Raw genomic sequence first — 25680 nt, forward strand, 5'->3', positions numbered from 1 at the left:
TGTGTGTGTGTGTGTGTGTGTGTGTGTGTGTGTGTGTGTGTGTGTGTATACCACATCTTCTTTATTCAGTGATCTGTTGATGAACACTTAGCTTGCTTCCACATCTTGGCTATTGTAAGTAGTACTGCTATTAACACTGGGGTGCATGTATCCTTTCAAATTATAGTTTTCTCCACATATATGCCCAAGAGTTGGGTTGCTGGATATGGCAACTCTATTTTTAGTTTTTTGAGGACCCGTCATACTGTTTTCCATAGTGGCTGTACCAATTTATCTTCCTACCAACAGTGTAGGAGGGTTCCCTTTTCTCCACAGCCTCTGCAGCATTTATTGTTTGTAGATTTCTTGATGATGGCCATTCTGACTGGTGTGAAGTGGTACCTCACTGTAGTTTTGCTTTGCATTTCCCTAATAACTAATGATGTTGAGCATCTTTTGACATGAATGTTTTCTTGAAAGCACACACACACAAGCGTAAGTGTGCAATCACACACACAAACACACAATAATGCTCATTTTTTCCTGAAAAAGCTTCAAATCTTTCAAAACCCCTTCCCTGGGGATTTTTTATTTTCCATTTTCTTAATGGAATTGTCTATAAAAATCTTCCTTGAAGCTTTTGAAATTGTTTTTTTTCTAAAACTGATATCTGTGGGGTCTTTTTTGTTGTTGTTTGGTTGGTTTTACTTTAAATTATGGTAAAAAACACATGATATAAAGTTTACCATCGTAACTGTCTTCGAGTGTATAGTTCATGGGCATTAAGTAACCCACTTTGTTGTGCGACCCTCACCACCGTCCATCTCCAGAAATCTTCATCCTGATAGGTATGGTTTTTCATTTTTGTTTTATTTTATTTTGTTTTCACATATAAGCCAGGTCTTTAGGATGTGCAATAGAGGCCAGAAAGGGGAACAAAAAGTATGCAAAGGAAGAAGATATCTGCTTTCATTTCTCCTCAGCTGAAGCAGTGGTACTACCTACCACCTTTCAATACATTGGGCAACTTCCTCTTATACTGAGAGCAAAACACATTGGGAGAACAATAGCACATCATGACCTCTGTTGCTAAAATGTCTACAATTGCAGCTTCATAATCAAATATCAAGACCAAGTGAGGAAGGAGGCCTAACAAGTAAAAATTACTTTATTCCTATAAAGCACATTCCCTTTATGTAAAATTCATGTTGTTTTCATGGTTCATTAATTGGGAATCTGAGAATAAGAAAAAAAGCCCTTTTCCTCCTCTCATACGCTGAAAGCCATCGAAGTTTAGTTATCAGGGAGGCAGGCACGTGCAGAGTTTACTCCATTCTTATCTCACGTGCGTTTTCTTTTTTTTTTTAATTTTTATTGGAGTATAGTTGATTTACAATGTTGTGTTACTTTCTACTGTACAGCAAAGTGAATCAGTTATGCATATACATATATCCACTCTTTCTTAGATTCTTTTCCCATATAGGTCATTATGGAGGATTGAGGAGAGTTCCCTGTGTTACACGGTAGGTCCTTATTAGTGACCTATTTTATATATAGTCTTACTGATGCAGCATCACTGCTGTCCCAGGATAGGAGAGATATTTATGACCAGGTCGATTTTGGAAAGGCAGCTGGGGGACCGTTTATAACCACGTGGGCTTTAAAACAATAGAGTCCCATTGCTCGAGGTACCCATGGGGTACAGACCAATGCTAGCAAACTTTTTCTGAAAAGATCCAGATATTGAGTGTTTTGGCCTGTGGGCCACATCTACTCAGCTCCGCCATTGACATGGGAAAGCAGCCCTGGACAACACATAAACAGAGGGTGTCACTGGGTTCCAACTTCACCTTTATTGATGAGGATTGAAGTTTAAATGTCATATAATGTTCTTGCACCAGGAAGTATTACTCTTCTTTTGATTTTTTTTCAACTGTTTAAAAGTGTAAAAGTCATTCTTAGCTTATGGACCATACATAACAGGTGTGGATTGGATTGGGGCCAAGGACTGCAATTTCCAGGTCCCTGAAGTAGAGGAAAAACAGGATTCCAAGGCCTGTGGACAAGATGCCAATGACAGATACTGGTTTAAGTTCTCGCTCTGCCAGGTATTAACCATGTAACCTTGGGCACGTCACTAACCTCTGCAAGTTTCAGTTTCTCCATAGGGGAAGCACAATGACCACCCCGCAGAGATGAAAGTTACAAAGTGGGGCACAAAATGGTGATCAGGCCCTAAAGCTCTGGAGAGGCTACATTTCTCTCCTTGGGAGCTTGAGAACATGTTTCAGTTGGTGGTAGTCAAACTCCTAGCAATAGGTCTTATTTTATTAAAATGAAAATTAAGTTTGTTTCATGTCTATTTACCCCATCAACATAATACTTTGTTTCTACCAAAAGTATGAGATTGCTAAGAAACTACAAATTTCCTAAATTACAGGCTGACTGAGGAAGAAAAATCTCCGTATGTTTTCATCAGACACACAGTAGAGGTCTTATTAAGTGATGGCAAGCTCTGTCCTGTGGTGAATTCAGCCAGGCTGACCCTCTTCTATGGAATCCTTTGTTTTCCCCAGGGGCGGTAAATTCTTCCTCCTGGGACTCATGCCCTTGAACTTCAGGTTACACCCGAAATGACAAATGATGCTTCGTCAGGGTGTTTTGAATGTCATCCAGAGCTGGACGCATTTAGCTACTCTCAGGATAACTGAAAGTCTGTGCCTGCAGCCTAACCTAGACTGGGAATGCTTTCCCAGCCTGTGTTCTTCCCTCCCCACCCCTGCCTCCCATGAAAAGGCCAAGTGACAGAAGCAAATGGGGGGGGGGGAGTTCCTTACCTGCCTTCCCACAAACAGTCCTCAAAGAACCGGGCAACCCGAGAGGTGGGCACTGGGCCACGTTGAAATCTATTGCATCCCTCCAAGGGCGTGCGTGCATTGAGTTACCCGTGGCTCATCCCAAAACAAGGGGCTTAAGTAGCATCTACCAGAAACCAGTCCAGCTGTGCTGACAGATGCAGGGTATGGGAGGCAGGGAGTCAGACCCCTTATGGCTGTGTGGACCCCAAGCCAGGCTGTGGAGGAGGTGGGCAGGCAGAGATGGAAAGGAGGAGGGAGAAGCAACAGACCACCAGAGAGGGCCAATACTGTGCCTTGTTGGGTTATAGGTAGCATCGCTTTGAGCAGAAATCAGGCTGGATCCATGCACTGTCATGGTCAAGTGTTAACTAACACTGCACCAGCGAGAGGGATGGGATGGGATGGGATGGGATGGGGGAAGACATGGTTGGTAGATCTACAGAGAAATCAGGATGTTAAAAAGCACGGAGTGGCAGATCGGGGGCTGGCAGCAGTCTGCTGAGTTGATCTTGAGAAATGCAGTGATGACGAAACGTTTTCAATTCATTCTCTTGCTTTCATGATACGCCACGAGGCAGCCCGCCGTGCGTCCGTATCCCATCTCCTGTGGTTAAAGGAGAGAGCTTCAAAAATGTGCAGCTCTGCCCTTGTAAGAACAAGTGTAAATCAAGAGACTGAATGTGTTTACATAATGTGACTTATTTTTAATGTTTGCCGGATTTGGGAAAAGAAGAGCAGTTTGATTCTTGCATGAGTATGAATAAATATTCTCTGTGGGTGGCAGGTCTTTGTGTTTATCTATCCATACATGTGTATACATGTATGTGGGGGTGTGCATACGTGTGCACACATTCACACACACACCCGCGTGGGGACCGCCCTCTGTGGCAGTGATGTGGGCTGCTGTTTAGGAACAGAATTAATCAAATAAATATTTTTCTTTCCTGTGTAGGGTGGTCTGGCCTGCCATGTTTCTATTTTTATTTCTTTTGGCTTATGTGCCACCCACATTCCTAAGAGAATGCAGAAAGAACATTTTAAATTTCTGTGTGATGTTTGGATCACGTGTATACTTGAATTGGGGAGAATTTTTTTAAATGTTTGCAGTCTGGCTGCCCTGCCTGCCTTAAAGGACTTCAGACCTGGGGATGCTAGCAAGGGAAGTCCGCAGCCCTGGCCGTGGGCCTCCCACGGATGGCTCCACCGGCCATGGCCCCGGCCCGTCCACACTGCCCTCCCCCACCCCGGCGGCCAGGGCTGCTTTGCTTGGCTGCCAACCCAAAGACTCATCTGAAAGCACATGCGGATACGAGTGAAGATCCGTTCAGGGCGATGCCTTGGGTTATAGCAGACTGGTTAGGAAGACAGGTTTGCAAGTTTCAACCTTGGCTACCCTAATGAACGATGTGACTTTGACCGAGGTACTTAACCCCAGTTCTGTCGTCTGTAAAATGAGGATAGTACCACTCACCCCATGAGACTGCTGTAAGGACTGAATGAAGTCATGAGGATAAAGCATTGAGCACAGTTTGGCACATAGAAAGAAGGGCCGGAAGGGTAGCTACTGCTCTGTGAGCAGTACAATACACTTTCGTTGATTCATTAAGGCTGGGATACTACTGCCCCATCTTACTCACTGCATCTTTGGTGACCTGGCACTACTTCATTTATTCATTCATCAAGTTATTAATATGTATAAAGCCTTGTTCCAAAAATCATTTAAGGTGGCTGGTGTCAGTCTCCCCCTGGAATTCTTTCTCCGTTTAACAGACACAACGACGTTAAGAAAAAACGTTTTTAAAAACGTTCAGGCCAGGTGCGCAACTCTCGCCCGAGGCACCTGCTCTTTGCTCCGTGGTCTGTCTGTTCTTTGGAACAGAAGCTTCCGGGCCCAGAAGCCTGGCCCACAAGATCACAGGGGAGAGCAGCACCCTCAGGGCTTCGAGGCCCTGAGGGCAGAAGGAAGTGCTCTGCACCCAGGGGGCGGGACCACGGAGACTCCTGGGCAGCTCACAAGTGAAGACCCTCAGCGATCTCGATCTCTGGAACCAGCTCTGAATGGTCCAGTTCACCCAAGGAGATTGAACTGGGCTCGCGTTTCTGGGGAGCGTGTTGGGTGGCCCTGCTGTAGGCAAAGGCTTAATCATCCTCACTGGCTCTGCCCTGCAGTGTGGGCGGAACCGAGGGCTCCTTACAAAGTCCTGCCCTGGGAGGCCCCACCCATGGAATTACCTGCTCTCCCCCCCCCCACCCCGGCAATTGTCAAGGCACTTGGGAAAAAGGTCAATGTCATAGGTGCAGCTTTGTGGATTCTAGAAAGCAAGAGGAGAAACACTGCAGCAGGGGAGAGCTGGCCTCCTCTGGGTGGGTGAGATGCATGGCCGCCCTGTGCCTGAGGGTGGCAGGAGCTGCCCCCCTGTTTCTACCTTCTGAAGACTAGCTGTCCCACAGGGATTGGGCAGGAGAGTGGCTGGGGATGTTTTGTACCTGCTTGTTTGCTTTTCTTTTCTCCTCCTCTCTCTTGTTCCAGGGATTTCCCTGCAGCAAACAGCCTGGTATTTTACTGGGCTCCCCCTTGAAGTGAAATACTGCCCTTCAGAGCTAAGGGAGACGCTGTCTGAGGGAGAGCTAACTGCCAGGCCACATTCTTAGCACCCAGCCCTGGGGCCCTCCGGGATCGTCTTTCTCTCTTTCCTTTTCCCCTGAGGCCTGTTCCCTTTCCCTGAGTTCTCTGTCTCCCATCCGGAGACACTTACACAGGGCGTGAAAGGATGAACAGGTGTGTTCTGGGCAGGCTAAGGAAACGGGGCTCTCGTGCAGAAACAAACAGAAGCAAGGTGTGTGCAAGGCTGGAGGGGGGCAGGTCCCAGAGTCCTGCAGTCACTTAATTTGCTGAGACTTTTTCTGGTAGGAGATGGAGGGAAGTGGAAACAAGTTTTGTGTGTTTCTGGATCTTCAGCAGCAGCTTTCCAGCCTGCGCTGCTGATAATACCAGCAGAGATTAGAGAGTGTAGGCCTTTGGCCTTGTCTGCACGTTGGAATCACAAGGCAGCATGGTATCATGGGAAATTCTGAGTCCTCCAAACTGGATGATGCGAAGACAACAACTGATTTTGATCCCCGTAATCAAATACCTTGCACAGCATCACTTCCTCCCTAAAGCCACCCGTGCCGGTTCCTCGAGTCCTTCTGACACTGGTGTGGCCCTGCTTCCCACAGCGTCATGATGCTAGAAGAGTCCTCGTTGAACCCTTGTCCCTGCCTGCACTCAGGAATCACCCCACGTTGCCCCGTGCGGCTCAGCTGACCATCATAGCGTCCTTGCTGATGCCAGCTCGCTTTTCTTTTGGTTCTCATCCTCCTTGCTCCTCGAGGAAAACTGCCGTTGCCAAAGGGACTTGCTTTGCTACCCGGGGCTTAGATCCCGAGATAAGGAAATAGCAAAGTATCTGCTAGACCTCTGGTGTAGAAAGATGGCCAGAGGGAAGTGGGTATGGCCAGGAGCTGAGGACCCCAGGGGGCGGGTGGGTTAGGGGTAGTTCTGGTGAAATCCTAGCATGGGCATCAGCAGCTCTTTGTTTGGAATGGGGTGGTGGGGAGAGCAGACCCTTGAGAAATGGAATTTTCCAGATGGTCAACATTTTCAAATCCACGCACTTGTTAGGGGAGGGGAAAAGAGCCAATAGCAAAAGAAACAAATGGATAATATGGATACAACTTGGAGGTTTTAAAGTCTTTAAGAAGTGGAATTCGTAGGATGCAAGGCTGCACAGAAAGTCATTTTGCTGACCTGGCTGCCAACCCCCCCGGGGACCTAACCAAGTTGTCGGGAATGAAGACGTCTTCTCAGTTACAGGGTTTACTCATATCCCATCCCCCCAGCCCAGCCAGAAATGTGGTCCCTGTAATTCACGCTGCAGTTCAAACCCACTTTCCCAAATCTGTCTTCATCTGAGAGGAGGCTGAGGAGAGGTGAGGGGTGGCCGTGCTCCAGCTTAGGGGGCTGCCGGGAACTGGGGGGGCCCTGAGGCTGTGCTGCTGGTTGGTCACAAGGAAGCACATTAGAAAAGGAGCACCCCTCCCCCCGGCCCCCCTCTCCCTGCCCCGCACCTTGGCCCTTTTTGGTGGACTCACCGTTTTCCTTTGTCTTTTTGGCAACTATCACCTTAACATAGTGCCTTTAAAATGTGTTGGTGGAGCTCCATTACTGGAGAAGGAAAGTGTGTGTGTGTGTGTGTGTGTGTGTGTGTGTGTGTGTGTGTGTGTACCTGTGTTCTGTTAGATGAGAGGCTGTTGATTGAATACTTCCCTCTTTCGGCCAGATCTAACGATATGCTGTGTGTTTCAAGCTGCCCTGTTTTCATGGTGGCTGGTGGTGGGAAGGACCCGCTTACACAAAGGTCATTTTCACAAAGCGCTGGGCCCAGTGTTCCCATTCTTACCACACTGCTGCGCCTTCTATACCCACCTTCCTTTCGTCCCTTTGTGTCCTGTTCTTCCTAAATCATTGCTTTGTTTCCAATATTTCTTCCTCCCCTTTCTCCTTCTTGTTTCTCAGAATTAGCAGAAAGTTGGTGAATTAAAAACAAGAAATTGGCTTTAAAATGCTGTTGCTGTAGCACTTCTGTGCCCAATATATGTTAAAACACTAGAAAAACAAAGAACCTCCGTCCTTTTATTTCTCCTCCCAGTGGAGTAATAGAAACAGGATGTATTTAGTCTGCTTACTTGTTTTTGTTTTTGAGGCAACCAAATCTGACCCTTATCCTTCCACTTGGCTAGCTGCGTGAACTTGGACAAGTTACTTCAGTTCTCTGAGCCTGTTTCCTCATCTGTAAGTGAGAAGGAGCAATGCCTACTTCACAGAGTTTTGAGCAAGAAGTACACACAATAAATATAAGTGCCTCCACCATAGTAGGTATTCAGTTTGTATTTTCCTCTACCTCTCATTTTACTGGGTCTTTAAGACCTAATAATTGTTCATCTTCATTGGATTTTTGTCTAATTAGCAAATATTTTTACAGCCCCTTGTATGTGGCAGGCCTTGTGCACCAGGGTCCAAACAGAAACAAGATATGGTTCATCTCTTGCTGGAACCAGGAATTAATAAAGTGTCATAGAACAATGTGAGAGGTACTATGGGCACAAAGGGAAAGCAGAAGAGGACTACCTGAGACTTCTTGGGGATGCGGTGGGGAGGGTAAGAGATGGTGTTCCTGAGGGGGGAAAATGGTCAAGGGTCTCGAAGGATGCTGGAGTTGGGAGAAAGGTGTTTTGGGAAGAGAGGAGCAAAGGAAAGCATATATAGGGGCATTGCTGTGGGCTCAACGGTAGAGAAGGAGAGTTGGGGAGTGACGGCCGAGTGCTTGAGTAGTCTACACCAATGCTAGATGCTAGAGTTGGGACTTAGTTTGAAAGCTGTGGAGAGCCATTTAGGTTTTAGGTTTACGTGGAGGAGAGCCAGTAATGCAAGAGGGATTTTCCTGAAGCACACTGAGGTGACTCTTAAGAAATCCTTGTGTACACAAGTTGCCTCTCTGAAATCAATGTGGAGTGCAGGGTCCACAGGTCAGGAGTCCTGGCGCAGCCATTTATCAGTGGCCCCACCCTCGGCAAGTCACTTCCTCCCTCACAGCCGGGTCTTCACAAATCTGGAATGAAGGTGTTGGACTAGATCACATCCAGGTGTCCTCCCAGCTTGAACAGTAGTCTGTGATCCTGTGATTTTGTCACTCCTTTTTGGAGCTCATTTTATAATTCCTAATGTTAACTTATTCATATGGTTATGTTAGCATGATGACTGACACCTAGCAGACATCACATTTCTTTCTTTATTCCATGTGAAAATTCGATTACTGGGATGTGTGATGGTATGGTGTAGTAAGCTAAGTCAGTTTGTTTCTTCGTAGTCTTGGTCGAGTCAGAAATTATTTGCGTGACCCGGAATAAATCATTTTACTTCTCTGGACAGTTTATTCCCTCCGTGGCCAGTTCTCAAAATGGCTACACTGAGAGATAAGAGGAAGATTTGACTCGTAGAATTCACACAAGTTTGTTCCGTGTATATTCAAACAAACAAACAAATAAAACTTTCAGATGCTAGCAAAGATCTCTATTTTAATTTTAAATGTTTTAGATCAGAAGTGGCTGAGTATCTTATGCAGAAGGTATGCTGATTTCATCCACCACCACCGTTCCCCACAAAGACTAGGCAAAATCATTTTAAATTCATTTCCAAAACTAACTATGATTTCAATGTGGAGATTTGGTCTACTTCTCTCTCTTTTTTTTTTTTTTTTTTTTTGCAGTACGCGGGCCTCTCACTGTTGTGGCCTCTCCCGTTGCGGAGCAACAGGCTCTGGGCGTGCAGGCTCAGCGGCCATGGCTCACGGGCGCAGCCGCTTCGCGGCATGTGGGATCTTCCCGGACCGGGGCACGAACCTGTGTCCCCTGCATCGGCAGGCGGACTCTCAATCACTGCGCCACCAGGGAAGCCCCTACTTCTCTCTTTTTTTTTTTTTTAAATGACTGAAGCTTATTTTTTGGGAAAAATTACATGTATATTAAAAATATCTAAAAAGCTAGAGAATATGTAAAAGGCAAATGTCAGAAATAGAAAGCATATATTATTCCATTCACCCAGAGGTAAACTTATCATGCTGGACTCATACTTTATATTTTTTCCTAATATAATTGGATCAAACCATACATACTGTTATGTGACTTGACCAAAATATCCCTCATCATATATTACTATATAACAAAGTTTTAAGGGTCTGTTCAGATTCAGGCAAGATGAAATGGTGAGTTCCAGTGCTGGTAGAAAGCAGTGTGGTGCAGGTGTGTGCAAAGTGATGGAGGAACCTGGGAAGGGAGCTAATTAACCCTTTCTGATCTTGAAGGATATCAAAGTTTGCCAGGCATAGAAGGGCAGAAAGCATTTGCCAGATGGAAGAAACAGCCGATGAGAAGCTACTAGAAACGTTACAGAGCGGAGCTGTTGGAGAATGGGGAGGAGTCTAGTTTGCCTGATGGGTGTGGTGAGTGGGCCGGGCTTCAACAGGAGGTGAGCAGGGTGGGTGGATCCAGTTAAGAACAGCTTTGTTTGCCAGGCTGCAGAGCGTGGACTTTGTTCTGCTGAGAGTCAGCAATCAGGGACTTTGCAGAATCAGGTTCTGCCGCAATGGTACCGACTGAGCACAACCAAAACCTGACCTGACTCTTTCCTTAAGAATGGATTTTTAAAAGTCTGGGTGCTTGAAAAGTCTTCATGTACAAACCAAATACAGCCTTCAGCCACATTTCTCAGAAAACTCACACTACCTCTGCAGAAACCTCTTAAGCACCTGTTGGAGTTCTTTAGTGGACTTAATACATGGTGGGTTCAGATAACTCCTGCAATGGCAAATTCATCCCTACAGAGCAAACTGCATAGGAGTTGTTTCAGCCACTCTCCCCGATAGGAAGGAACGTGTGTTGGCACTGCTGAATGCCTGCAGGAGGGCTGTGATGAAGAGGAAAGCCATGGAACCCAATATTGTCTGGTTTTCGTTTGTTTTTGGGTTTTTTTGCGGTACGCGGGCCTCTCACTGTTGTGGCCTCTCCCGTTGCGGAGCACAGGCTCCGGAGGCGCAGGCTCAGCGGCCATGGCTCACGGGCTCAGCCGCTCCGCGGCATGTGGGATCTTCCGGGACCGGGGCACGAACCCGTGTCCCCTGCATCGGCAGGCGGACTCCCAACCACTGCGCCACCAGGGAAGTCCTGTCTGGTGGTGGTTGTGGTTTTGTTTTTTGTTTTTTTTGGTTTGGGTTTTTTTTCTCAGAACCAGTTGGTTTTTAGCCAGCCCATTGGCGCCACCCAGTGGGAAATCGCTAGAATACAGCTGTGAAGGCTTGTAGGCTTTTGCAGGGCGGATCCAACTGAGATGTCCTTCCTCAAGTTTCAGATCTACTTCAACCATTCATTCCCTGTAAGAATGTTAAGAGGCCTCATAGTAAAGTTTTTCTCCTGCATTTGAGGCTGCACGGTGTGGTGAGGAAAGCACTGGTCCTGGCTTTTCACAGACTAACTCAGTGGTTTTGCTTAAGTCCCATATCCTCTCTCAATCTTTTCCCTCTTCTGCTTTCCTTAAAAAAAAAAAAAAAAAAAAGTCTTCCATATTTCTAGTGTCTATAGTCTTTTAGTGGCATAATTGTTTTAGTATTTACCGATTGCACTTGTAACTCAGTCTGGATAAAGAAAAACTATCTCTTCGGCATTTTGAAAACTCAGGAACGATTGCAATTAATTGTTAATTAATATGTCAATATCACTCAAATGCATATTCATAAGAATGTCTCAGAGGCTTAAACCATGGTCATGAGGTGTAGTGGAAAGAGCTGGCCTTTGCATCCAGATAGATCTGAGTTTAAATCTCTACTTCTGCCACTTTCTGTGTGACTTTGATAAGTTATTCTGTCTCTGTGCCTGTTTCCTCATCAGACCAATGGGGATGGCAAAGCTTACTTCACAGGATCAGGGTAAGGGTTACATGAAGTGATATCTGTAGAGCCGTGAGGGACACCGAGACTAAACAACAGCAAACCTTTGTTTGATGGAAGCAACTGTTACCATTTAAGCTCGGCAGCTCACCGTCCACCATACCTGTTCACCCTGAGCACATCACTTCTGCTCTGAGGCCTAGATTCCTCTTCTGTCAAAGTTTTACAGAGGCAATGATATTAATATAACCACCTGAAGCACCTGCAACTCATAGGGGCTTAACAAATGCTAGTTCCTTTCTTTCTGTAATCCTGACCCATTGCAAATAATTATGAGAATTAGTTATAAAGGCAAAGTTGTCTTCATCCCATGATCTCTCCTTCACTCTCTTGCTCTCACTCTTTCAAACTCACCCGCACACACCCGCGCACACGCGCACACACACACACACACACACTTTGTATTCCCACCCAATTCCCACCTAATTTTTCCCATCTCTGTCACAAAAAGTTAACCAAAAACACAAGAACCTTTGGAAGCTTAACAGAGGAACAGCAAATTCCTTTTCAGGTTGTCATCATCTATTTCCATCCCCCCACACCAGGTGCCTGGGTCCTTATTCAAATAGTTGTGCACTTACCTGTCTCCCCACCCCTGCGTCCCCATCCTGCCCTGGCCCCCCTGCTCCAGCCACAGCAGCATCAGATCCCTGGCGGGCTCCACCTCGACTGTGCCTCCCTCCAGCCACAGCCCCTGTTTTCCAGTCCCCCTTCTCCCACCCTCACCTGTCAGACTCTTCCTCCTCTAGGTTGTGGAGTCCATCTCAGTGGGTACGTTATCAGAGAAGTCCTCTCAAGGCTCTGCCTTCCCAGCACACAGTGGCTGCTGCCATGTTTGTGCTTCTGGAGAGATCAGGAAAGGGAATGAATGCGTACTCTGTCCATGAATACTCTTTAACCTTCCCACTCACCTCAAGTAGGCATCACTGGTCTGCTTCACAGATGAGGACACTGGGAGCCCATTCATTGCTGGATTGCACAAACATTTTATCCATCATCACTTGCCAGGCACTGGGGACACAGCACAGGCCACAGACACAGCCCTTTTCTCCGTGGGTCTTACAGGCTCTTACAAGGGATGAATCCAGGAGGCAGGAGCGAAACAGAAAGACTATCCTGGTTGTGGAGAAGGGTGCTATGAAAGAGCAGAAGAGGTGATGCCCTATCCTGGAGGTTCGGAAGGGTATCCCTAGAAAGGGGCCACTTCAGCTAAGACCGGAAGGCTCAGGGAGGTCACACAGGGTGGTAGTGAGGGCAGAGTGGGATGGGTGGATTGGGTTCTACCATGCCTCATCTCCTCCTCTAAATATTAACATTTATGTCATTGTATTTTATATCGTTTTCTCCCTGATAGACTGTAGTTCCTTGAGAACAGTGACCTCATCTCCCAGGCACCTGGTCCATAGCACAAGTACGGAGCATAAGTAAACGGTCACTTAATTTTTCAATATACGTATCTCTACATAATTGCCTTGCTTGATATTATAAGGGTGCAAAAGTACCTAGATTCTGTTCTGTATATTTGGTTATTTTTTTAACCAGCACATTGGTATGGTTTTCTAATCGAGTCTCTGAGCAGCTGGCAAGCCTATTCACAAGCTCCTGTTACTCAGATGTTTCCTATTTGATAGGGGGCGCTGGAGGGTGAGCTGGGGTCAGCGTGCAAGAGAGGTAGCAGCTGGCGTCAGCTCTGCAGCAGGTGGACCTCAGAAGCGACTCATTCATCTAACTAAAATATATGAAACGTGTCCTCCTAAATGCCACAAGGCACAAGTCTCCTTCCCAGCCTGCGATCCAGGACATTCTTAAGGATGAAAGAGGAGCTGCTGCCCTGTGCCAGGCACTGTGCTAGTGAGGGTTTCTTCTTCCTGACACCTTGGAGCTCACAAGTAGAGCTAACCCACATGCCCGTCGCCCATGTGTGTGCACGCGCATGCACACACACACACACAGGTGTACAAACTGGCTCCTTGCACGCAGGCCTCCAGGTGGGCACAGGTGGGGGGCGTGGCTGATCCACAGTGGTAGGGGCGGGAGTGCCTGAAGGCCTCCCTGGCAGATCAGAGTCATCTTGCTGGAGTTGGGAAAATGAATGGCAGTTAGCCAAGAGAGCAGGGCGTGGTAGGAGCAGGCCACGGGCAAGGGTCTCGCCTGTGCAGAGACCCAGAGAAGGAGAACAGATGGCACATTTGGGATCTATAAATGCCCACAAGAGCATTTATAGAAAGGCCAGCTGGTTGTGGTTGACTGTCAGACACATTGGAATAGTCTTCATTTCTATTAAGAAATGTCCTTCCTCCCACTTTTCTTGACTTGTACCTATCCTTCATTTTCTCATCTTTGATTGAAACTTACGTAAAGAGAAATTGTGCTCTACTGTAAGGAAAACAGCCGTCTAAATCCAATGATCATATCAACCAGCAAGTGATACTTCACTCCTGATGGGGAGACTGCTGGGAGTGGTGGAGACTGGGGCAAACTGGAGAGTGTATTCTGCATCTGAAGAGGACAGCAATTCTCAACTCAGCTGCCCAGTGGCTCCAGATCTTGCAATTTTTCCAAAACACAGAGCAACCTGGATTTTTGGCAAGTTAGCTGAGGTTTTTAAACATTGCTTTGATAAAAAAAAAAAAAAAAGCCTGCAGCCAGTGGAACACATCTGTATGCAGAGCCTTATTCCTGGGCCATGCTTGCAAGCTCTGGTTTAAAGGCTCCAGAGGTTGCCAGGGTATTTTCAGAATCCTTCAACAAGTCATTGCTCTGCTTATAGTTACTCCTAACCATCCTTCTCCCCCTGCTTTCCAGAAAGAGATGACGAGCAGGATGTGTCACTAACGCCCCATCTTACCCTACGGAAGAAAGAGGAAAAGCTGTTTCCTCCTGGAGTCCCGGGCCGGCAGGAGGGAGACCTCCCTGGCTGAAAAGGCGCACCTACTTCCAGGAGCAGGCAAGCTGGAGACCGACGGTGACTCCTGAGAGATGTTCCCCGCTCATTTCGTGTGCCCTTAACCGTCTGAGCGCTGCTAGCCGTGACCTGTGGACCTGGCCAGGAGAGAAGGACGGCCCCTCACCCATCCTGGAGGAAGGAAGCCTCTGCACTTACATGCGTGTCGCAGTTCTGCCTGTGACCTGCCACCTAAGCTTTACTGGAATTCAGGTTTTGAGACTGAGATACTTACCTGTACTTTTCCACTTACCTGTCTCGTCAGCCGGCTGCCTTTTCTGTAACGTGTTTTCCGAGTACCCAGTGAATTTTGGAGCTCTGGACGCACAGCCAGTTTTTCTCTAACAAGCCTTCCTGTGCGGTCCCTGCAGGCTCTGGCCCTGATGCCGTGGTCTTGGCTGGGAGGTCCGAGGCCCGTGCCACAGCATCAGTGCAGTTTCCCCCATAAGCAGTTTGACCAGGGACTACTCCACGGGGTGGCTTGTCTTGCCCCAGATAGGGTCTGCACACTTTCATTGCAGGGAAGAGACTGGTCTTTAGCCTAAGGCTAACTAGTTACCAGTTCACCCTCAACAGAATGTGCTTTTTATAACCACACCATTCCTTGTCTCTTCCGTTCAAGATATTTTTTTTTCCCTGTTTCCCCGAAGAGAGAAATAAAAGGAAGTTATAAATGACCAAGAATGATCAGCAGATGCCCTCAGCCAAATTAGTGCAGTGTTTGTTCATTATTAAAGGGCGTGGTGGCTATCTTCGAACAATACTGAAATTTCAGTGGAAAAAAAAACCCCAACAAAAGTACAATGGGTAATTTGGTGCCTGTAGCTCAAATGCCCCGCCCACTGATTCGTAATCGTCCCAGACGGCCCTCTGAGCTTCTAGATCTAGCCGATGTTTTCTTCCTCTTCCTCTGCGCTCTCCCTTCCTCTGCCCTATGATATTATGGCACAAAGTTAATTTCTGCCCGGAGGATGCTGGCGCCACAGTTGCCAAGGTAACAGTGGAGCTGGAGCCAACTTCCTTCTCCCATCCTTCCCAGTGTTTCTATCCCAGTAGACAGAATCATTCTGTGCTACATCCTGCCTTTTGAAAGCTAAGTGACTTTTAGCTGAAGCAATGTTGCCTTCTCTGATTCATTCGCAAAACCGTGGTGGTCCTGAGAGCCTATGACTAGGGGGTGATGATACTTCCAGTGAGCATTTGAATTCGACAAAATAGCAGTTGGTGGAGGGATGTAGATAAGAATGTATTAGGGCATTTCAATGTAATGCTGATTAAAGAGTAACTCAACAGCTCTGATTTTGTTTCATTGCATGTAATGTGTTAAAAACCATTTGGAGCTGCTGCGAGAGCCTAGAAAGGCATGAAGTCTTTCTTGGTCCAAACCGAGAAAGGGTCAACTGTCTGGGCACCGTGGCATTCTGTGTTGACCTAACCCGGCAAACCGACCCTTGCTTTGTATCTCGTCAAAGTTGTCTCATGGAATCCAAGTGCTGCTACCTCTCTCCATATTGTTGCGCTCTGATCAACAACAAACGTACCTTTTTTGCTTTTTGTTTTTTTGCTTCCTAAGTAACTTCGAGAGGACAAGATAGGCAAAGATTTTTCTCAGCATCATTTTTGGCTGAAAGGATATCTGACTGTCCTAAGCATCCAGAGATCAGACAAATGAGCCCGTCTTCCCGACCTATGCACGATGCAGTTAGTGCCACGTGGGAGCGTTGAGCAGTGAGACAGAGAAATGACAGCATGGAGCCCAGGCCCTGGGAGGAACTCTGAAGCTCTGCACAATGGAAAACACAGGAGTTTTGCATTAAAAAGTTGACTAAGTTGGGCTTCCCTGGTGGCGCAGTGGTTGAGAGTCCTCCTGCCGATGCAGGGGACGCGGGCTCGTGCCCCGGTCCGGGAAGATCCCACATGCCGCGGAGCGGCTGGGGACCGTAGCCCATGCCCCTGAGCCTGCGCGTCCGGAGCCTGTGCTCCGCAACGGGAGAGGCCACAACAGTGAGAGGCCCCCGGACCCCAAAAAAAAAAAAAAAAAAAAAAAAGTTGACTAAGTTCCGGTATTTCAATAATGCCTGATCAAGTAGGATGCTGGACTCTGAAGACTTCTGTTATGAAGTCTTTTGAAGGTTATTTTCTGTTAACTGTGCATATGCAATTTGCATTCAATTAAAAAAAAATCCAGAGTTTTTTAAAACTTCTTGGAACAACTTCCCCCTGGTTGTATTGCTCGCACTGCTAGGGTAAGTGCTGGCAAATCACTCTTACGTTTTAATTACAGACTGTTCCTATTCCCGTAGAACTTTGTTTGGCAAATTCTGAAGAAAATCATTACAGACGATCTTTTATCTCTTTGGCCTGACTACATGCTAAGTACCTCTCCTGGCAAATGGAGATCTGAGCTCCTGGCAGCTCTTCAGGCATCTCCTACTCTCTGGGTCTGAGACTGACATCTTGCTTCTTCCTCTTAACCTGGCTCGCTCTCCCTCATTTCCCACTATTTTTTTTTTTTAGTTGAGTAATACATGTATCCATGATTTTCTTTTTTTGTTTTTGAGAAATGTCAAAGTGGAAATTTCAAAAAGGAAAGCTTACAATGACATCCATATACCCGTAGTTGTCATTCTCTTTAGTTAATGGATTAGAGTCCTTCTTTTATGTATGTGTGAGGTGTGTGTGTACGTGTGTGTGTGTGTGCGTGCGCGTGTGTATGTGGGTCTTTCATGACACTGACATTAGTAAAGAGTTCTGGCTGGTTTGTTTGTAGAATGTTCCACGATCTGGCTTTTTTTTCTGATTGTTTCCTCATTATTAGATTCAGGTTAAACATTTTTTAGCAAGAATACTATGTAAGTGATGTGTTTCTTTCCTTTTGCATCATATCAGGAAGCATATAATGTCTAGTTGTCTCTTTTTATGATAAATATTAAGCTTGATCAGTGGGTTGAGGTGTTATCTGCCTGATCCATTCATTATAAAGTTCCATAATTCATTATAAAGATCTGAAATTCTGTATGCATACATTTTATAGAGTGTGAGACTGTACATATGTGCTTTCCTTTCCTAGTATTCACAAGGAGGTCCAGGATCTCCAAAAGATTACAGCCATTGCAGTTAGATGATATAGCAGTGACAGAGAATTCATCTTTTCCCATTTAACAGAAGAGGACACAAAAAGTTTCCCTCTGCAGGTAATGCATGAGTATGCTGACTAATGAGAATTTGTGCGGTCCCTGAAGCCAGAGTTAAGACATATATAACTTTTTTTTCTCCCATCCTCAGTGACCTCCCATTCAGACCGATGGTTTATTTTAGAGAGCGTGCATTTTCATTGATGGTGATTGCCCAAGGGTGCAAAAATTGATTTGGGTGGGGAGGAAATCTTACATATTACACTGGGTCATGGCCTGACCATAGTACATATACAGATATGAAGTATATATGTAGTATTAAATTTCCGTAGGGATAGGGAGATGATTAGGAATAAAATGTCTAAAAAGGCTCTTTAGGAGGATGACAATTTTAAAACATTGAGAAATACCCATCTGGAGTCAGTTTCTACTTCTGAGATTTCTCATTTTCTCTTCCTGGGGTGTTTGCTCATTTCTGAGGGCCAGGATGAATGGAAGCAACTTCGAGAGATTTCTTAAGCTATTCCTTCTACCCTCCCAAACCACATCAGTAATATTCCAGGTGAAAAACCAATTCTCCTCTCAACGATCTTCAGGCACAGAAATTCTGCAGCATCCTTTGGTATAACCCACAGACCAGATTCAATCTGAAATCCTTCCATTCAACTTGAGTTAAACTATTATCTGTGCGTTTCAGCTCACCTTTTCTAGTATCCCACATTAAGATCCAAAGACTGTATAAGTAAAAACATACTAAATGAGAGCTTTATTTGCATGGCCACTAAATATTTGAAGACTGTTACCAGGTGTCTTTCAGCCTTCCTGCATTTATCATCTCCCAATGGCGAAATTCTCTTGGAAGTCTCGTTGCCCCACTGCTAACATTACTATACTTCAGCCTGAAACCTTCCCAAAGCTCTCCATGTCACTGTGCATTATGGATGTAACTAGCAGTGAACATTAAGAAATTACTGCATGCTATCTCCAAACTATGTTGTGTCTTTGCTAACTCTTGACTTGATTTTATACATTTATAAATGTTCTTTTCTATTGTATTTGCCCGCACTAAATCCTTATCTATACTCTGTTCCGCCATTTTGCTTTTCTTCTTTAGCTTCCTTCCTTCCTACCTTTAGCGTTCCCTGTAAGATCACACTGAGTTATTTTGTTTTAATCTCCTCTTTAATTGGCAAAGCATTAGGGGACGTGGATAGAATTTCTCTTCTCTTTTTGTGGTGATTATGTCATTCTGGTCATTAATGGAAGCACATCACTTCCTATGGTCTCTAACCTTACACCGCTTCCACACCCTATGGGTATCACACTGTGAGAACAAGAAATATCATAGGAAAAGTACAGCCACCAAGGAATGTGTACAAAGGCAAAATCACTAAAAGGAGTCTGATGTGTCACTTGGTTAATACTGTTGTCCTTTGTGCTTTGATCATTTTAGTTCTTAATGAAATAGGTGATTCTCTCCTAGAATTAGCGAAACAAAGCGTGTTTTGGAACTAATGGGTTTTTTTTCCCTGCTTTTAAAAATATATCAACAAAAAAACTTAAAACACGTTGTTTCCCTCTGGGCAGTTATTAATTCTGGGTAACCAGTTTTCAATGAATAAATAAGGATTTTTGTAACTTTTAGAGGGAAGAGTCCATTTCTAATCTGACAGTTAAGCTGTTTTACTAGCTTTTAATGTTCTAATTTCAAAGTTTTTCAGTATCTTTTCTAATTGCATCAGAAAAAAGATTCAGCATATTTTTAGTTCCATTTGTGATTAAATTAAGGGTTTGGTTCTAAGAACAGACTAACAATGAAAAACAATTAAAATGCAAGATAAAACTAAAGGATATTTATGAAATCAGTTTTATGTGAGCTTAGGAATTCAAATGTTACAAATAAAAGACACATAACCATCTTCTATTTTGTCTTTTTTATGTGTTTGTTTTATTTCTTTAACAAGCATATTCTTCATCCTGCAATGATCCTGGAACAAATAAATGAAAAGAAAGGTTAACTCTACAAAAAACTAATTCAAAACTTATTTTAGAACACATGCACATATTTGTATTTTAGCAGAGGTTCCTTTATTCTATTACAAATTTTCCCGGGAGGGTGTCATGCATATTGTGTAGCTTCTCAACAGGTTAATGTTGTACATCTTTTTTCTTGCAGTAGGATTCAGTATTAAGTTTGGTAACAGCCTGGCATATAAAGGTAATAAGTCTAGATTATAGAAAAAACTCATCAACCAGAGTAAACACACCTGAGGTTTAATCTCAGGCTTGCCACTACCTTATTTGTATGACCTTGGGTAGTATATTTAATTGTTCTGCACCTCAGATTTCTGAACTGCAACTGGGGTCCTAGATTTGCTCCTATGTAGCTTATAATTATTTTTGGACACTGATGTAAGATTAAAATATTAACATATTTGGAAAAGCAGAAACATGTAAATTCTATATACTTATATATTATTGATATTAGTACATTTACAGTCACTGTGTAATCATTGTAAATGACTCCAAACGTAGCCCCTGTTCCTAATAGCAACAATAGAATACTATGTCTGACGAAAGCTGTTTGTGACGAGGTGATTTCTAGACACAGGGCAGTGAGGAACGAGATTTCTGGAACTCAATCACACATATAAGGGTTTCTCTGTTTCTCAGTTCCACTGTCTGAAATGTGTACCAAGAAGTGACAGAGAGGCGGGCTATGGACGGAATTTGTCCTGCAGGCATGTTTTGTTGGACCTACGTAGACTGTAGGTGTTGTTGTTGTTTAACTAGTACCGACATTTAAAAATCGGAAAATTTGACACATGAAAATTTCTGGCTTCTCTTACAAAATCAGAAGATCTGGCCACACAAGGCTTTTGTTTTCAGGAATTGGCTGAGAAGTGGCTGACCCATTTTGATGGAGTTGTCTCTCTAATGTACCACTGTCCTCTTACACTGGGATGCTTCACTCATGTACATTTTTTGCCACTCCCCTAAGGCATGTCAGGTCACAGCCCCTGCTTTACCATGTCTAGAGAGGCCCCTGAGGAAACCACTATTTTAATTTTCAAATGTATCGCCATACACATTGTATACCTGGTGTATTATTATATTCTCCCTAGTAACCTACATTGTATTAATGATAATATATGGAAAACTGTCTTAGAAGACAATAAATTCAAACCAGATGCCTTCAGTCCTTCCACCCAACAACAGCAAAATTGATACTCCCGTAAGAAGCTTGCTTCCCGTGGAAGCTAAGCTGATCATTAAATCTATGCAATCTTTCAATATCCTAAATTCTTAAATTTCAACTTTGCTTCCAAGCAGACTTCATTGCTACATTGACCAAAATGATAAAGAACTGTCATTGGGAAGCAATCGTAGTGTCATTTATAACAATTACATATTTTATCTGATTTTTCTATTTCATTGTGAAGTAGATTTTAACAGAACACGTTATTTTAACGGAAACTTCTTGTTTTAATGCAGCATTCATCATCTAACTGAGTTTTAATGAGGACAAAAAAACAAACAAAAATTTCCAGTACTTAATAAATGAAAACCCAAATGAGGACATCCAATTCAATCTAATTAAACTTTGATTGAGCTTATAAATATTACTGCATACTAGATTAAGTTGAATAACTGCTCCAAAGGAAATTGTATCATATAACTGAGATGTGACCTCACCTATAACCAAATCAGCAAAGGATAAGAGTGTAAGCATTTTCAAGAAATATATAGAACATAGAGGTACAAAAGTATCAACAGAATCCTGTTTATTAACCCAGAAACAATATTTTGGATAACTGTTTCTCCATAACTGCATATAATGTCTCTACAATGATATATTTAGTATTGCTAAAAACTACATGCTGACATCCATCCATAAGAGGCAGCAGCATTTAGAAAAATCGTACATTGTGACTTGTTTATTTATCTAAAGGCTAATTATTTCACTTAGGGCAAAGATGCTGAGGTCTTTTAGACAGGATGAAGTTTGGTGGGAGAAGTTAACATTGGCCGGACATGATGAACTGGGCCACCCACCCCTGCCCGGTCTGTGGATGAGAATATAGTCCCTTCTTTGCTCAAAACCTCGGATTAAAAGCCTTCAGTTCCCCTCTCTCCCTCCACTCCTTGCTGGCGTCACACATGCTGGTCACATTCACACTTACGGCCTCTGCACTGGCCGTTCCCCTGCCTGGATGCTTTGCCCCCAAATACCCTCATGTCTAATTCCTTCTCCCCTCAAGTCTTTGCTTGAATGTCACCTTCTCACTGGGGCCTCTTCTGGTCACACCTGCCCACCAAGACTCATAGTCCCCCTTTCTCTGGGCAAATTTTCTTTTTCCCATAGCATCTATGTTGTGTAATTTATTTACTAGGTTTATTGTGTATTGTCTGTCTCCCCCAACTAGAATATAAATTCCGTGTCCTCAGGGATCTCTGTTTTGTTGATTGATGTATACCTAGCACCTAGAAGAGAGTGTCTGGCACATAGTAGATGCTCAATAGACCTTTGATGAATGAATGAATGAATGAATTCACATGGAAGACAAGTGCCTAATTAAGATCTGCTATCAGAGAGAGATTAATTAACAGCAATGTATAATAATGATAATATTAGATGCTACTAACACCAAAAGTATACATTTGAGTGCATACTCTTAGCACACGCTAAGCGTTTTACTTGGATTATCTCATTTAATGGTCATGATGGGGTGGGTTGTGATGAGATAACCCACCATGAGGTGGGTTATCTATGTGTATCCCCATTTTAAAGTCAGAGTTACCTAAGTAATTTGCCTGAGGTCACAAGCAAGAAAGTGATGTCACACAGGGATGCTCCAGAGCCCACACTCTGCACTAAAGGAGTCACCCCCCCGCCACCATGAGGCATCAGGCTCTTCTCACAGGGTCTTCCTCTCTATAGATACCGCGGCCACATCATATAGCAGTTCAGCCTGCAGTTTCTTTCCTGGCCATTTGTTAATGTGATTGTAGCAGTGCTTCTGTGACCAGTCCATCTGTGGTCAGAAAGCATTTCTATTCACAAGATGTTCATTCACAAATACAGAGTGGACCCTTAGTCAGAGATTAGGTGGGACAACAGGTCTAACGGGGCCACCAAGAAGATCAGAATAACTGGTCCACAGAGTGTTGAGTGGTGTGAGGCCAAGACCAGAGGCCACGATGAGGTCCCTGAGTGGGCAGGGGACACAAGTCCAGGAGGAATCACCCAGGTTGGGAGCAGGGTGTTCCTATGATCAATTGAAATGGTACATAAGAAACTTCTAGGTCTTGCTCCCTGCTGTGAAATGGGAAGAATAAAAGCATGCATTTCACTCATCCTTAGAGGAAAACAAAAAGACTTTTAAGAATTAATAAACAGGACTTCCCTGGTGGCGCAGTGGTTGGGAATCTGCCTGCCAGTGCAGGGGATGCCGGTTTGAGCCCTGGTCCGGGAAGATCCCACGTGCCACAGGGCAACTGGGCCGGTGCGCCACAACTACTGAAGTCCGCGCGCCTAGAGCCCGTGCTCCGCAACAAGAGAAGCCACCGCAGTGAGAAGCCCGCGCACTGCAACGAAGAGTAGCCCCCGCTCGCCGCAACTAGGGAAGCCTGCGCGCAGCAACAAAGACCCAACACAGCCAAAAATAAATAAATTTAAAAAAAGAATTAATAAACAGAAACACCCAACGCAGAAGATTAGCTTTGACAATAAGAAATTTGAGAAACTATCACAGTTAATTTTTGCTTTTTATTCTCTATGAAAAAAATTAATGCATTAATTCTCCAGCCATAATGTAAAATATGTGGTTACAGGAACTATTAGAAATATACAGCCGAGAGGCTAGAGTAAAGAGCGGCTGAGGGATTTATTTATGCATGTATTCCATGGGCTAATTTAGAAATGAATAGGAAACACACTGAATTGGAAAAGCAGCCTCCATTCCATCCACCTGACTTATGCAGCTTCCTTTGAGGTCACCAGGAGTCGTGCAGAGCATAAATGTTTACAAGTTCCTGGTTCCACCGGGAGATCTTTAATATGTCAGGACATAATGCTGGCCTATGTTTTAAGCCTGGATGAAATTAGTATGCTGCGATGAGATGAATGACGTTTACCTTCCCGTTCCTAGGGCTCCGTGGATATTATCCGTGAAATGATTCAACCTCCAAACATAGAGGCAGCATTTGTCAAAAGTGGAGTGAGTAGTGGGAGTATTTTTTTTAATAGTAAATCATTAGATTCAGCAATAATTGAACCAAGGAAGTTAAAGAAAATTCTTTCAAAAGGTGAACCCCATTTCACACTCCTAGGAAGAATTTTTAACACATTTCCAACCTTAGCGTGGGCTTCCTGAGGTTGTGCAGATAACACCGGGTGTAGCTTTGGTATTAAGTACTAACATGGCATTATCTAGACACTGAATTCAGTAAAACCCTGTGAGCATATGGATTTGAAATAAAAGAAATAAACAATTGCAAGTCCAGAAAGTTCCTAAGAGCTGTAAGCTGTAAGTTATTGCCACGTTAACATTCAGGAAAAAAGATTGTGCTGTCCTTGGGCTCATGGCATTGCATTGAAATTTGCGTTCTCTCTCCTAAGTGACTGAAAAAGGACTTCGGAGCGACACGTGAAGGGAAGGTACCCAAGCCCCTCACCCACTGCCAAGAGGAAGAGAAAATAAACAAGGGAATTTTTACATGAACATTCTCTGGTGCTCGTAGATTCCTGTTACTGTGTGGGAAGGGACTAGAAACAGAACACATGGGTGTGCTGAGTGCTTTCAAGGGAGTTAGGAGGACATTTTGGGGGGAAGAAGGGCTAGGAATTAATTTACTGAGAATCTACTTTGTGCCAAGCACTGTGTTTGGTACTTGACATATCTCCTCCCATCCCCTTCTCACAACTGTTCCCTGAGGGAACTATTGGTAACAACAACCATCCGTAATCTGTTGCAGATGTGGTGACCGAGTGCAGTGGCTGGGGAGCTGGGATGAGGCCTTGCTCTCATCCAGTGCTAGGCATCGTGCCAAGCATTTTACTCTGATTATCTGAATTAATCCTCACTCCAGTCCCTGGGGTAGATACTATTGTTATTATTCCCATTTTATGGATGAGGAAACTGAGGTTGAGGCCAAGAATCTTTTTCAAGGTCATGCAGCTAGTTAGTGGTGGAGCTGGGATTTGAAACCAGGCAGTCTGTCCCCAGACCCCCTGCTCTTCATCACTAGGTTACATCGCTTCAACACACACACTTCAGCTTTAAAAAGTTATTCCTCCTTTTACCTTGTTCACTTGTTACCCTGGTGACAAAGCTTCTTTCACCATGAGAGTCAAAACATTAGTCGCCCCTGAAAAGCCCAAAGGAATGTGGGGAAGCAGTGATGAGGAAGTTACACAGGTGAGATGAATGCCTGCGGTACAGAACAGAAAGGGTGAATCTGATGAAGATGCCCCTGAAAGTTAAGATCGTCAAACTGATGGGTCAAAGGGAGGAAACAAGCGGGCTTAATGCCCAAGCGGCTGACGATGCTCAGCCAGCTGCTGCCTGGGGAAGAAAACCTGGCTTCGGAAGCCCAGTCTCTGCCAGCTTCAGAAGAGCAGCCAGGGGGTACAATCGCCCCTCTGATTCAGAGGGGTTCACACCTTCCAATTGTCCCCCAGTTTCCTTTCTGATCAGACTTAGTCTTGCAGGGATGACTAGTACATACCAAGGAACAGGCAAGACTGGAAAATAGGGAAATTCAGCCCAAGTCATCAGGCAAGCACCTCCCTGCTAGTGCTGAGCGCTCTCAAGGGCCCTTCGTCAACCTAGTAACGGGCTCACAGATGCTGTCATTTTGCAGATTTCACTGGGGCAGGAGAATGGAAGCCTCAGCTCCTTTGCTTTGGGCTGGGTGCCCTCATCTGTCTTTGCTTTTTCCCCATCCCTGGGTTCAGAAGCCCTTAGAGAAGAAATAATTTCCCCCATTTATGTGCACTTCTTCAGCATCCATCCTTGTACCAATCGTGTCTGATAACTACTAAGATGTGATTTGCCTTAAGGCCAGCTGGGAGAGATCTATGGACACGAAGGAGACATCTGATAACTGCTAGAGTTCAAATACAGCCGATCCGTGAATACAGAGTGGAGAAAGCCGCTATTTCCAATGGAAAGCTTGCCAAAACAGACTATGTAGTCTGGCTAGCAGAAAAGGAAAGTTTT

At 44.6% G+C, this 25680-nt stretch overlaps 2 protein-coding genes across 3 annotated transcripts in view; both read left to right on the plus strand.

Moving 5' to 3' along the window:
• The window catches only part of MOB3B (MOB kinase activator 3B), a 236388-nt gene that overhangs the window by 189878 nt on the left and 20830 nt on the right, over nt 1-25680 (plus strand). The window contains exon 4 of one of the 2 annotated variants that reach the window (XM_029201578.1): nt 14183-15613. The exons of the other annotated variant lie outside the window; for it this stretch is intronic. Within the exon in view, the coding sequence (XP_029057411.1) occupies nt 14183-14212 (30 nt within the window). The 3' untranslated portion in view covers nt 14213-15613. Of the gene's footprint in view, nt 1-14182; nt 15614-25680 lie in introns of those variants that run through there. 2 annotated transcript variants of the gene reach the window in all.
• Nucleotides 1-25680, plus strand: part of EQTN (equatorin) — a 74378-nt gene that overhangs the window by 18062 nt on the left and 30636 nt on the right.

The sequence above is a fragment of the Monodon monoceros genome, unplaced genomic scaffold (assembly GCF_005190385.1).
Source record: "Monodon monoceros isolate NGI ecotype Baffin Bay Population unplaced genomic scaffold, NGI_Narwhal_1 Super_Scaffold_5, whole genome shotgun sequence".
Lineage (NCBI taxonomy): Eukaryota > Metazoa > Chordata > Mammalia > Artiodactyla > Monodontidae > Monodon > Monodon monoceros.